Genomic DNA, 13,359 nt, shown 5'->3' on the forward strand with positions numbered 1-13,359 from the left:
ATGAAACTATTTTTATACCATTTTATTTTTATATGTACAGAATGATTTGGAGGATTTGTTTTTATTATAAGCAAAATTATCATATTGGAATATAATATCTGGAACTTACTTCTTTATAGGCTAGTAAAGAAATCCTTTTGGCTTTTTCACGAGATTTCCTAAGTGGTGAAGGTGACCTTTCCCGTCACCTTGGCTTATTGGGATTACCTGTTAACCATGTTCAGACACCATTTGATGAATTTGATTTTGCCATTACAAATCTTGCTGTAGACTTGCAGTGTGGAGTGCGCCTTGTGTAAGTATAAGAAATAGAATTATTTTGCTTAAAGGAATAGACTAATATTTTCTGGAAAACACTTTGTGTAATTATTCAATGTTGCTCTTTCATTTAGTACAATAAATTTAGTATTAAGAAATGGAGATTTCTTTTTCAGGGAAATGGTATATCAATATTATGTCCAGAAACCTTGTCTCCTAGCCACACATTTTTTCCTGGTGGCATGTGACTAGGGCTCATGGATAATAATTACTGATGTCTCAGAATAGGAGTTGGGAAGACCTTTAAACTAATTCAAATATCAAACATTGAAATAACACTTTTTTGTTTTTTTTGTGACGGAATCTCACTCTGTCACCCAGGCTGGAGGGCAGTGGCGCGGTCTTGGCTCACTGCAAGCTCCACCTCTTCGGTTCACGCCATTCTCCTGCCTCAGCCTCCCGAGTAGCTGGGACTATAGGCGACCGCCACCATGCCCAGCTAATTTTTTGTTTTTTTTTTTTTTAGTAGAGACAGGGTTTCACCGTGTTAGCCAGGGTGGTTTCAATCTCCTGACCTCGTGATCCGCCCACCTCGGCCTCCCAAAGTGCTGGGATTACAGGTGTGAGCCACAGCGCCTGGCCAAAATGACACTTTTTATTGACAGTGGTTTCATGAGTTTTATATCATTTGAGATCACTTTTAGTAGTATGAACCTTGTTTTACATACGAGGAAAAAAAGATGAAGTGGTAGAATAGATTGCCCAAGTTTTCCACAGTGGAATTGGGACATAAACTCATGAAATCCAACTTCAAATTACACAATATTTCCTCAATAACAAACTGGAATGCTCAAAATTGGCTTTGATATGTGTAATGGATAGCCAATTTTGCTTAGAAGGAATGGCTATTAGCTTTTTGCTATAATTGGCCTCTTTAGGGTATCCGGATTGGAGATACTCATTTTATTTCTAAGGAACTCTCCAAAATATGTTACATCCTTATCGAGGAAGCACTTTTGGGGTCAAGGCAAGAGATTTCTTTAAAGCAATGAAAGTATTTTCTCTGTGTGTTTAGGAAGTTCTTATGCCTCAAAACAGCTAGTTAAATGTTAATGTGTGGGAAACACAGATTTAATGGTCTTTATAAAATATCTCTTCTACAATAAAACTTACCAAACTCTTTAGCTGACCCTGGTACATTTTTGTGAGATTTTAAATTGCTTATATTGTAGCTAAAATTAATTGCAGGCGGTCTTCATGTTAAAATTCATATTGTCTAAAAACTCAACTGAATAGGAAAGTAGCTATTTGGATATACTTTTTAATTTCTTTGTTTTGACTAGAGATAACTTTAGAGTATAAACTAAAAAACCTTATATCCATGTTTCATGGAGACCAATGGAAAGAACCGTGAATATTCAGAGAAATAGAACAGAAGAGAAAACTCTGGGACATAAATGTTTTCAGATATTTGAAGAAAGGTCTTATACTAAAAGGTGATTAAATTGTTTATTACCAAGCCAAATAACTCTGCATGAACAATGAAAGTTTCAGGAAGATGAGTGTGGGTTTGGTATAAAAACTTTCCAATATTCAGACATGTCTTTAGCAAAAAACCAGTTCACAGTGTTGGAAGGTTCAAGCAGAGGTCAGAGGACCACTTGGCCAGAATGGAGGAATTCTTTGACATTTATGAGGACGAGATTCTAGATTTTTATGAATCCTCGGTTTTTGAAAAACAATTTACATGTCCCTTGCCTTCTTTTAGGCTAAATTTCCATGAACATTCTTTTCTTTTTGATCAGTATTCTCACAAGTTAATAGTCTTTACTGCAGCTTTGTCTCACTTTAGCTGTTCCACATGAGCTAAGGTCATTTTGCTTAAAATATTTCACATATTTTTTTTTAGTTGGCTAATTTATATATCTAATAAATTCAAGCCACCACATCAATATTCTGGCCAATAGGAATTATTTTTACACTTTTTCCACTTTCTACGAGGAACAAGGATTGGTTTAATGTTCAGTGCTATTTTTCCACAAAGAAAGCCCCCCTCCTTTTTTTTTTTTTTTTTTTTGAAAGAGTCTTGCTCTGTCACTCAGGCTGGTGTGCAGTGGCACGATTTTGGCTCACTGCAGCCTCTGCCTCCATGTTCAAGCAATTCTCCTGCCTCAGCCCTGCGAATAGCTGGGACTGTAGGTGTGCACAACCATGCCTATTTAATTTTTGTATTTTTAGTAGAGACAGAGTTTCACCATGTTTGCCGGGCTGGTCTTGAACTCCTGACCTTAGGTGATCCACCCACCTCGGCCCCCCAAAGTGCTGGGAGTAAATGCATGAGCCACTGTGACTGGCCAGAAAGCCCATTTTTATGCTTTTATAGGAGTTACTGAGGATTTAGCACTGTTGGATGTTGATGTTGTTTAGTCGGTTAGGAATTCTAAGTAGTTAAGAAATTGATCTTGAGTAACCAAATTTCTATTTTGTTAAGTGTCAGAAAAATGGCTGTTTATAGATCTTTGAAGTCACTTGAGAATGCTTTGGGATGGTTACTCTATTAATGCCATGGGTGATGGGTTGGTCTACAATTGATTGAATGGTTGGCCTAGAATTATCTTAAGTCTCTTTCTAGCCTTTAGAGACTTTGGTTGTGTAAGTAATTCAACCAGCTTTTTGTTGCAGACAGAAATCAGTTGGGGCTTGCTTTTTCTGTCTTTGTTAGGTAGATACTCAAATATTTGTAGGGGTGTGTGTGTGTGTGTGTGTGTGTGTGTATACATAAACACACACATATAATATATATCTATATATACATATATATACACATATAATATATATACAGATACAATATATGTGTATATATGAAGGAATTACTGTGGAAACTAGTAAAATGGGATTTTAGTCCTCATCTTAGTTTTGCCATTGCCAGCTCTATGACCATCGGCAATTCATTTAAGCTCTATGGGCCTTAGTTTCTTCATCTAACAATAACTAATTGTGGGCTTTACCATGATAACTAAAATAAGAAAATAAAGCACTTGCTTGACATGTAGAATATAGTACATCCCAATAAATGTGCTTCCTCTCTGCTCTACATCCCTCTCCTCTCTTTCCTTTCCTTTCTTCTTTCTCGTCTCTGTAGAGCCCTATTATTTTGTTCATGTGTGCATTTATCTGTGTATGTCTTATTTTCTTATCATCTGTTCACACACTTCAATCCCAAACTTAAAATAAGAACCTACTTGCCAACTATGGGGCAACAGAGTTTTGAGATAGTATTTTGAAGTCTTTCTGGTCATAAAGCCCCTGTAACTGTTGGGGTTTATGTGGGAAATAACTATATTTCAATGAATGATTTTTTCATATATGTTTTTATAATAATTTCATCTGAATATTTTATTACTGCCAGGCGAACCATGGAACTTCTCACACAGAACTGGAATCTCTCAAAGAAACTCAGGATTCCGGCAATAAGTCGTCTTCAAAAGATGCACAATGTTGACATTGTTCTTCAAGTTCTTAAATCACGAGGAATTGAATTAAGTGATGAGCATGGTAAAAACTGAGTAGAGTTAAAACTTATTCTTCTCGCTGAATATTGATATGTGCGTACATTGTGCTAATGGACAACCTTTTCTTTTATAGGAAATACAATTCTATCTAAGGATATTGTGGATAGGCACAGAGAAAAAACTCTCAGGTTGCTTTGGAAAATAGCATTTGCTTTTCAGGTATTATACATTTAGTACATCTTGTACTTCTTATCAATTTTTGATTACTGATTTGTAAAAACAATTTGAATCTAATAAAGAATAACAACAACCATCATTTAATAAGGTTTATTTTGCCCCAGTAACTGATAAACGCTATATATATATATATATTTCAATCTAATCTTCACCACACCTGCAAAGTAGGTGTTATGTCTACCTCTCCGGTGAGGAAACTGAAACTACAGTTTACATCATTGATAAATCCCATGTGGCCCCAAATCCCATGTTCTTAACCACTGAACTTGTTATCACTTCAGTGTAGATGGTGTTTGCCTTTAGGGGAAAAAAAAGGGACTGTTTTGTACTAAAATATCCATTTCAGCCACTTTATTTTCTTTGATTTTTTTTAACTTTCTGGTTTAAACAATCTTCTACAGTTTCTCTAAGTAGAAGACAATTACTTTGATTTCTGTGGGTTAAAAATAATATATGGAAAATATGACAGTATTTATCTTTTTTTATGTTTGTTTTAGGTGGATATTTCCCTTAACTTAGATCAATTAAAGGAAGAAATTGCCTTTCTAAAACACACAAAGAGTATAAAGAAAACAATATCTCTACTATCCTGCCATTCTGATGCTCTTATTAATAAGAAAAAAGGCAAAAGGGATAGTGGTTCTTTTGAACAATATAGTGAAAACATAAAGTTATTGATGGATTGGGTAAATGCTGTTTGTGCCTTCTATAATAAAAAGGTAAGTTTCTTTGTTTTTGTTTTAACCCAATATATTTTAATAAATTTTGATGAAAGTCACTTAAACTTAATTCATAAAGTCTTTTCTTGACTTTCTTAATTCATCTGTGTAAGCAAACTCTCCCTCAAATGAGTGAATGTATTATCATATACCTTATTTCATCGTATTTCATCTAATCTGTCACCTATTGTATGATATATGATAATTTTATCACTAAGAAAAGAAAAATACGCCCTAGATGGAAGTCTTAGTAGAAGATGCTTGTGTAGAACTGGCACATAAAAGGATCGTATCATTATTATAAAGGTCAATTCAAATAAGCCCACATGCAGAAAGGGACAACTAAGAACTTACCACTAGATAGAAGAAGAAGAACAAAATTTGAGTCTCTCTATAATCATGTGTTAGGTTGACACTATATTTCTGTATGAAGTATACTTCTTAGTGTAAATATATAAAAAAAAATTCCCCTAAACACATGGATAAACTATCTGGTAACAAACATAAGACAGGAACAGTGATACAGGATATGTGTAACTCAATATGGTAAACCTTGCAATATGGTTATACCAAGAAGTTATTAGTAGAAAAATTGTTAAACATATGGATAATCTTCTATGTTTTAACTGAATACTAGAGAGACAAAGCTGATCATCAATATTAATTCCATATTTGGAATTTGCATACTAGCTAAAATTTCTTTTTAATGCCAAAATTAGTAGTTGCAGTATTTTGTGGTCATTCATTGACATGTGTGAATGCCTAGTCACTCGTTGCTAGCTGATGTCAAACAAGGTGGTGCTCTTTTTGTTTCAGCTCTTATACTGTAAAAAAGCATCTTTTCAGGACCTATTTAGCATTGTGCTTTTTTGCATTTTTGTGCTTTTTGTTGGTGAGTTCCCTGTTTAAAATGGCCTTCAACTGTAGTAATGACGCCCTGTCTAGTGTTCTTAGGAGAAGACTGTGATGTGCCATATACAGAAAATATATGCGTTAACTAATTTTAATGCAGGCATGAATTATAATGCTGTTGGCCATGAGTTAGTGTTATTGGATCAGAAACACATGTAAAACAAGGTTGTGTGTGGATTGGTTGATAAACTTTATAACCAGAGGCTCACAAGACACTAACCTTATATTTCTCCTCTGTGCAATGGTTCAGTATTCACAATTTAGTTTTCACAAATAATGAGAATTCACTCTCATTGCTTGTTGTTGTAGTTTCCTAAGACTACCATAGCAAATTACTAGAAACTAGGTGGCTTAAGGTAGAAATTTACTCTCTCACAGTTCCAGAGGTTAGAAGTCTGAAATCAACGTGTTGGATGTGCCATGATCTCACATAAGGTTCTAGGGGAGACTCTGTTTTATTCCTTTCTTTTAAACTTTAGAGGTTAACAGTCAACCTTGCCATTATGTGCCATGTAGGTTTGTCACTCCAGTCCCTGCCTCTACCATTCACAGGTATTCTGCAAACCATTGTGTCTATATTACTTTCTAAATGCAGTTAATTGTTTTTCTGGCATTTTCAATCAGGTGGAGAATTTTACAGTGTCTTTCTCAGACGGCCGTGTGTTATGTTACCTGATCCACCATTACCATCCTTGCTATGTGCCATTTGATGCTATATGTCAGCGTACTACTCAAACTGTGGAATGTATGCAAACTGGTTCAGTGGCATTAAATTCATCATGTGAATCTGATGACAGTTCTCTGGATATGTCTCTTAAAGCATTTGATCATGGTTAGTCCCTTTTTGTTACTTTTCCAATTCTTTGCCATGTCTGATTTGAAGCTACAACTGTCTAATTTCTCCTTTCCTCCTGCATAATAGAAAATACTTCAGAACTATACAAAGAGCTCCTAGAAAATGAAAAGAAAAATTTTCAATTGATTAGGTCTGCAGTTAGAGACCTTGGTGGAATACCTGCTATGATTAATCATTCAGATATGTCAAATACAATTCCAGATGAAAAGGTAAGTAAAAGAAGAGTTTCTTAATTATTAATTCAATAATAAAAGTCTCAGAAGATGATAGTAAGTACTGTATTCTCTGTTGATATTCTGTTTTTATCTTCTGTGGGTTTTTTTTAGGTGGTTATTACCTATTTGTCATTTCTTTGTGCAAGGCTTTTGGATCTTCGTAAAGAAATAAGAGCTGCTCGACTCATACAAACAACGTGGAGAAAATATAAACTAAAAACAGATCTCAAACGCCATCAGGTACTCCTAGAATATGAAACCACTGTAGTGTGAATTCTACTTTTTAAGATATCAGTTGATTGATTTTTCATATGATTTTACATTTTACTGATGTATGGCATTATTATGATAAATTTAATGAATTGTGTATATGTATTTTGGGTTGGGAAGGTATGAGTATTTCTCCCTAATTGCTAATGTTCTCTTCATTTGATGTATCTTCCAGTCTCTGTCCACCCCTTTACTTAGTCTATTCCAAGAAGGGAAGAGGAATAACTTAATCTGCTTTTTAAATTTGTGAGGAATACATAGGGATGCTTGACTCAGTTCTTCCTTTCCTCCTATTGGAATCTAACCTGCCTCTAGAGAGCAGGAGCTTTCCATTAATTTTTTAATTGGTGCCGTGTGAAGCTTGACCTCAACTAGTGCTGCCTGGGCCTGAGCATCAAGTGTCTGATTTTGTGATTTAACTAGTAAGCTTAGTTTGTTTGCCATGAAGCCATCTCCTACTTTATCCTTTATTAGTTTTAAAACTGGTATTTTGGTTTCTGCTATTAATTTTTCAAAATGTTAGGTTCTGGGCATGAAAATAGAGGTGTTATTTGTTGTTTCCCTTTGTGACCCCAATAGTACAAAAATTTCATTAATGTAAAACATTTTTTTCGTAAGTTCTGAGAAAATTGTTATTTTTAATAATCTAAAAAATGGTCTCCTTGATCAAGTTGAACAAACTATTTCAATCTTTTCATCTCCCTATTCCATCTACTAACTAATATTATATTTATTTATTTGGAAAACCAAAAAAAAAAAACAAGTATCCATGCCTAGTAACATTTATCATAAATATTTCAGAAATACATTCCACCCAGTATTCCTTCTCAACTTTGAAATATAATGCATCTATGATAAAGTTCTTGGTAGCTGTGTAAAACAGCTAAATTTTGACAACTTTTAAACACAATATATGTTTTTTCATATCACACCAGACTTGGAAATAAGACTAATTGAAATAATTTTCTTTTCCCCTACTCAAACTCTTCACAGTAAAGTTTGGGAAATAGGCGGGGTCTTAATACTCACAAATGGTCTTTTCTGCTACTATACATGCTCTGTGCCCTATAGTGCCCCTAAACTCAAGATCTGCCTCTCTGCCTACATATCACTTGGAGAATAACTTCCTGAAAACTTTCCTAAAGCAATTCCCCTAGAAGCTTCCAATACTTCCACAGGTATTGGAAGAGTTCAGGAAAGTGTCTCCCCTGACCAGTCCTCAAGCTATTTGATTCATCCATTGTATATTGCATTAAATGAGAGTTTTAGAATTACATGAGATAGATATATATGTATTCTGCTTTTATTTTCTGCTTAAGATAGCCTTATATTAATCAGATTTTTTTTTCTTTTGGAGACAAGGTCTCACTCTGTCACCCAGGCAGGAGTGCAATAGTGCGATCTTGCTCACTTCAGATTTTGCCTCTTGGGTTCAAGCCATTCTTGTGCCACAGCCTCCTGAGTAGTTGGGATTATAGGTGCATGCCACCATGCCCGGCTAATTTTTGTATTTTTTGTAGAGACAGGATTTCACCGCATTGCCTAGGTAGTCTCAAACTCCTGGCCTCAAGTGATCTGCCTGACTCTGTCTCTCACGGTGCTGGGATTACATGCATGAGCCACTGCACCTAGTCTTAGTCTGATATTAACTGTAGAATTTTCTTAACTTTTTGCTGGTGAGAACCCTTTTCTTGATTTATTTCCTTAATGCAAATAGTAGAAGTTTCCATTTTTTGAAGGACTAAATTAAGAGAAATTCCTATACTTAATGGTTAACCTTCTTGTACCCAGTCAGACCACTGCTTCTCTCCTTTCTCTTGGTGACCATACTCCCTCTTTCATACAATTACCTCACATCCAATTATATCTTTCCATTTTCTATTTAGAACATTAAGCAGCAGGCTCCCTATGTTATTACAAGCTACTAAACATATTAACTTGAGATAGCTATTTTTCAGGTTTTATATTTTGCTTTTATGTTATAATTCATATGAATCTATTAATAATGGAGTGGCTGAAACTTTTACAGTGACAAAGAAACTTTGACAAGTAACTAAAATTACCTGATGAATTATTGAAGCATCCCCTGGTACATTACAGCTCTCAGTTCTTCCTGTCAACAAATAGCCATAAACTCCAAAGCAAAAGAAGTCCTAGAATTTGGCCCTATATATATAAGGCAAGATGAAAGAAATAAGCTGGTACCTGGCTGACTCAACAACAGTCTGATTAAAAAGGGTCAATGACGACAGGCATGGAAACTTTTATCAACAGTATATGTAATTTTCAAATACTTGCTAAATTTGGTAATATATTTGCCTCTTCTAATTTATTTATTTTCCGTCTTTAACTTCTCTAATGGCATGTAAGGTTGTACTTTAGTTCTATAGAGATGATCTAAAAACTGAGATAAGTTACAATTTACTTTAGCTTTTTTGTCCATGAATGCCCTGACTCTTACAACTTTTGACTCAAATGCAATATACTTCTGAACTGCAACATTTGAAAATTTTACTGATTTATGTATTTATTTATTTACTCTAATAGGGGTGTGCTTTTAACTTGAGCCTCTACATCCCTAAAGGCCATAGGTTTCAAAAGGGCATTGACAATGGTGTTAGATGACTTAATCAACTTGTTAAACACATAATTCCCTTAGCCTGATTTTAGAATTGTCTACTCTTTCTCCTCAGAGGAATGATCCAATATATAGCCCTTACCATTCCTTAGTATTTATGTTTCAATCTATTGGTCACCTTTTTATATGTAAAAATAACAATTTGATTATTTCCATAGTTGTTTCCCCTATTGTATAATTTTCATGCACAGATACCATCCACTGATTGTTATCAATTAATAATTGGAATTATAGCTCATCTCTGTGTAGAGCCTACCCTTGCATGGTGGACTGTCCCAGACAGCAACACAAATAGCTGCCAAACATCTCTGCCATAAGTTATTCCTTCCCACCAGAGGAAATAGTTCATTTTCTAGTCTCCGATTCCAGTGAAGTAAATTGAGAAATCTAGTGTTGAACAGTATAGCAAAGTTACTTTAAAGCCAAACTGCCTGGTTCATATCCTGGCTATAATGCCAATAAACTAACAAGCTACTTAACCTCATTGCCTCAGTTTTCTACTGATCATAAGAGTAGTATTTGCTCATTTTTTCTTAGGGTGGTGGTTGTGAGATTTAAATGGATTATTTGTGAAGTGTTCAGAATGGTAATGGACATAGAATATGTTATTATTTACAGCAATTTATTATCAGAAGTAACAAATGAGATATGGGGGGTATTGTTCTCTAACATAACTAGGGAGCTGGCTCCTCTTTGACCACGAGTGTTGGGCATCTCAGATACCACTTTTCATAACCCAAACTATACTCTTTTTCTTGAGCTTGTGTGGCCTAAGACCACAATATATTCTATGCTAAAGGTGGAGGTATTTTGTTTCTCCCCTTTAGTGTTTTGCTTTGTTGAAATTGTTACAATTCTCTAACACATTATTTTTTTCATACAATCCACCCCTTTCCTAAAAGTCAGTCCTGAATCTAGTGGACCCAAATCTGAGAAACATACCACATTACACTTCAAATAGCCTTTATCTTGATTACTGAGGATCTGTGATAGATTAAACATGTCTGATCTTTATCTTAGACTATTTCTTAGGAATCTTTGTTTCGTCATACAAACCTATCTGCAAGCCCACCTATCAGCCCTTTCGACATGCCTGGAATTATCAGTACTCCAAAGATGAACACAAGAAGCGTGGGGGTGTTGTATTTCCAGGATCAATTTAATTGGTGTTTAACATATGATTATCTTACAAAGAATAATTTAAGGTCTTAAGCGAGTGTTTAATTTACATTTGCTGACTTTTTATTTTAGGAGAGAGATAAAGCTGCAAGAATTATTCAATCAGCTGTAATCAATTTTCTAGCAAAACAAAGATTGAGAAAAAGAATTAATGCGGCACTCATCATTCAGAAATACTGGCGAAGAGTCTTAGCACAGAGAAAATTATTAATATTAAAAAAGGAAAAGCTGGAAAAAGTTCAAAATAAAGCAGCATCACTTATTCAGGTACAGTATCCTGGACTAATTTTTGAATTTAAAAACTTTTCATGATTTTTTTAAGTAAGAAGGCAAAATGTGATGAAGTTTTCAATGATTATATTTTAGAATTCTTTATCTAATACTTAATTTAACAAATATTTACTACCCAAAAGCTCGTTATGGTGCTCAGCAGAAGGCTGAAACATAATTGAAATACATTTGCTCTGAAAAAGCAAACATTCTAATTCCGTACCTCTTGCTGTCTTCTTTGTTGCATCTTCTACTCTATAGGACATGCTGGCATACTCAACCATTCTACTTTGTATATCCACATAACCAACCAGGTCCTTTTTTATCTTTGCTATGAGTCCTGGAAACTTCTCTTTGGAACAACTGTACACATTTTTCTCTCTAATCCACTTAGTTGGCATGTAACGGAAATAGTGCTTATAATTATTCTGTAGAATACCTATATTATTTTTCTTTTTAGGAAAAAATATTTAATATTGAGTTTAGATAATATGGTCTTCACATCTATGTAAATTAGTTTTTTTTATATTAAATTATATTTTAGTAACATGAGAGATGTGCATTATTTAAATTTACTATTTACAAATGCCATTGAAGCTTCACCCCATCAATGTATCTGATTTATAAATTTGAAAGTTTTTGTGTCTGGCTACCATTATTGATAAATGAGGGGTTCTCCGACTTAAATAGTTGTCTTTTTAAACCTTTTTTTAAAATGTGAAATATTACACATAGAAAATTACCCCAAATAAAAATATAGAGCCTAATGATTTTTCACAAAATGTATACCAATGTAAAACCACCTAGATCAAGAAATGGAATATTGCCAGTGTAGCAAAAGGCATTTTTCAATTAACTCTCCCATCCCAGCTCAAGCTAACCATTATGCTAATCATACCATTTTCCTAAGTGTTTTCTTTAAACATAATAATTTAGTTTTGCTTACTTTTTGAATTGTTACAGATGAGTTCAAACCATATAAATTCTTTGATGTGATATTATCACATTTTTTGAGATTTATCAGCGTTGTTGAGTATAGCCATGGTTTAATTTTTTTATTTCGTATTCTGCACTACACTTAATCTGCTCTATTTTTGATGAACATTTGGCTTTTCAGTTTTGAGTGATTATGATTAAAGGTATTATGAACATGTCTTTTGGTGTGAAATGTGTTCAGTCTCTTCAATTGTACTAGGAGTACAACTGTTCTTAAGGCATATAGGCATACCTTGTTTTATTGCTCTTTGCATTATTGTGCTTTGCAGCTATTGAGTGTTTTATGGATTGAAGGTTTGTGGCAACCCTGTATTAAGTAAGTCTGTCAACATTTTTTCCAACAGGATATGCTCACTTTATGTTTGTGTCGTATTTTGGTAATTCTCACAATATTTCCAACTTTTTCATTAGTACTACATGTATTATGGTAATCTGAGATTAATGATCTTTGATAGGAAGTGTGAGTGGTCTAGATAGAAGATGAAACCAACCACAACATTCCCATAAGCCAAAGCCTAATCCAGAGAAGGCCCAAACTCTATTCAGTTCTACAAAGGCTGACAGAAGTAAGGAACCTGCAAAAATTTTGAAGTTAGCAGAGAATGGTTCATGAGGTTTAAGGAAATAAGCTGTTCCCATAACAAAAAGTGCAAGGTAAAGCAGCAAGTGCTGATGTAGAAGCTGCAGCAAGTTATTCAGAGGATCAAGCTAAGATCATTAATAAGAGTGGCTACACTAAACAAAAGTTTTCAGAAGACAAAACAGACTTCTATTAAAAGAAGATGCCATCTAAGACTTTTGTATCTAGAAAGGGGAAATCAATTTCTAGCTTCAAAGATTCAAAGGAGAAATTTACTCTCTTGTTAGGGGCTAATGCAACTGGTGGCTTTAAGTTGAAGCCAATGCTTATTTATCCTTCTGAAAATCCTAGGATCATTAAGAATTATGCTAAATATACTCTGACTGTACACTATAAATGGAACAACAAAGTCTGGATGACGTACATTTGTTTATAGCAGGGTTTACTGAATATTCTAAGTCCATTGTTGAGACCTACTACACAGAAAAGAAGATTCCTTTTAAAATATTACTGTTCATTGACAGTGCCCCTGGTCATGGACATGGACAAGAAGAGGAATGTTGTTTTCATGCCCGCTAACACAGCATCTATTCTGCAGTCCATGGATAAAAATTAATTTGAGTTTTAAGTCGTATTATTTAAGAAACACATTTTTCTAAGGCTATGGCTGCATTGTATAGTGATTCCTTTGATGGATCTGGGTAAAGTTAATTGAAA

The 13,359-nt window shown here is 34.3% G+C and overlaps 1 protein-coding gene across 2 annotated transcripts in view; it reads left to right on the top strand.

Annotated features, from left to right (window-relative positions):
* ASPM (asp (abnormal spindle) homolog, microcephaly associated (Drosophila)) overlaps positions 1-13,359 on the top strand; it is a 62,445-nt gene that overhangs the window by 17,459 nt on the left and 31,627 nt on the right. For both annotated transcript variants that reach the window (XM_011995719.1, XM_011995728.1), the window contains exons 10-17: positions 120-295; positions 3,668-3,813; positions 3,904-3,989; positions 4,505-4,726; positions 6,263-6,470; positions 6,561-6,703; positions 6,821-6,949; positions 10,869-11,063. In XM_011995719.1, the coding sequence (XP_011851109.1) occupies positions 120-295; positions 3,668-3,813; positions 3,904-3,989; positions 4,505-4,726; positions 6,263-6,470; positions 6,561-6,703; positions 6,821-6,949; positions 10,869-11,063 (1,305 nt within the window). The remainder of the gene's footprint in view (positions 1-119; positions 296-3,667; positions 3,814-3,903; positions 3,990-4,504; positions 4,727-6,262; positions 6,471-6,560; positions 6,704-6,820; positions 6,950-10,868; positions 11,064-13,359) is intronic.

Source organism: Mandrillus leucophaeus, unplaced genomic scaffold, assembly GCF_000951045.1.
Source record: "Mandrillus leucophaeus isolate KB7577 unplaced genomic scaffold, Mleu.le_1.0 Scaffold1132, whole genome shotgun sequence".
Taxonomy (NCBI): Eukaryota; Metazoa; Chordata; class Mammalia; order Primates; family Cercopithecidae; genus Mandrillus; species Mandrillus leucophaeus.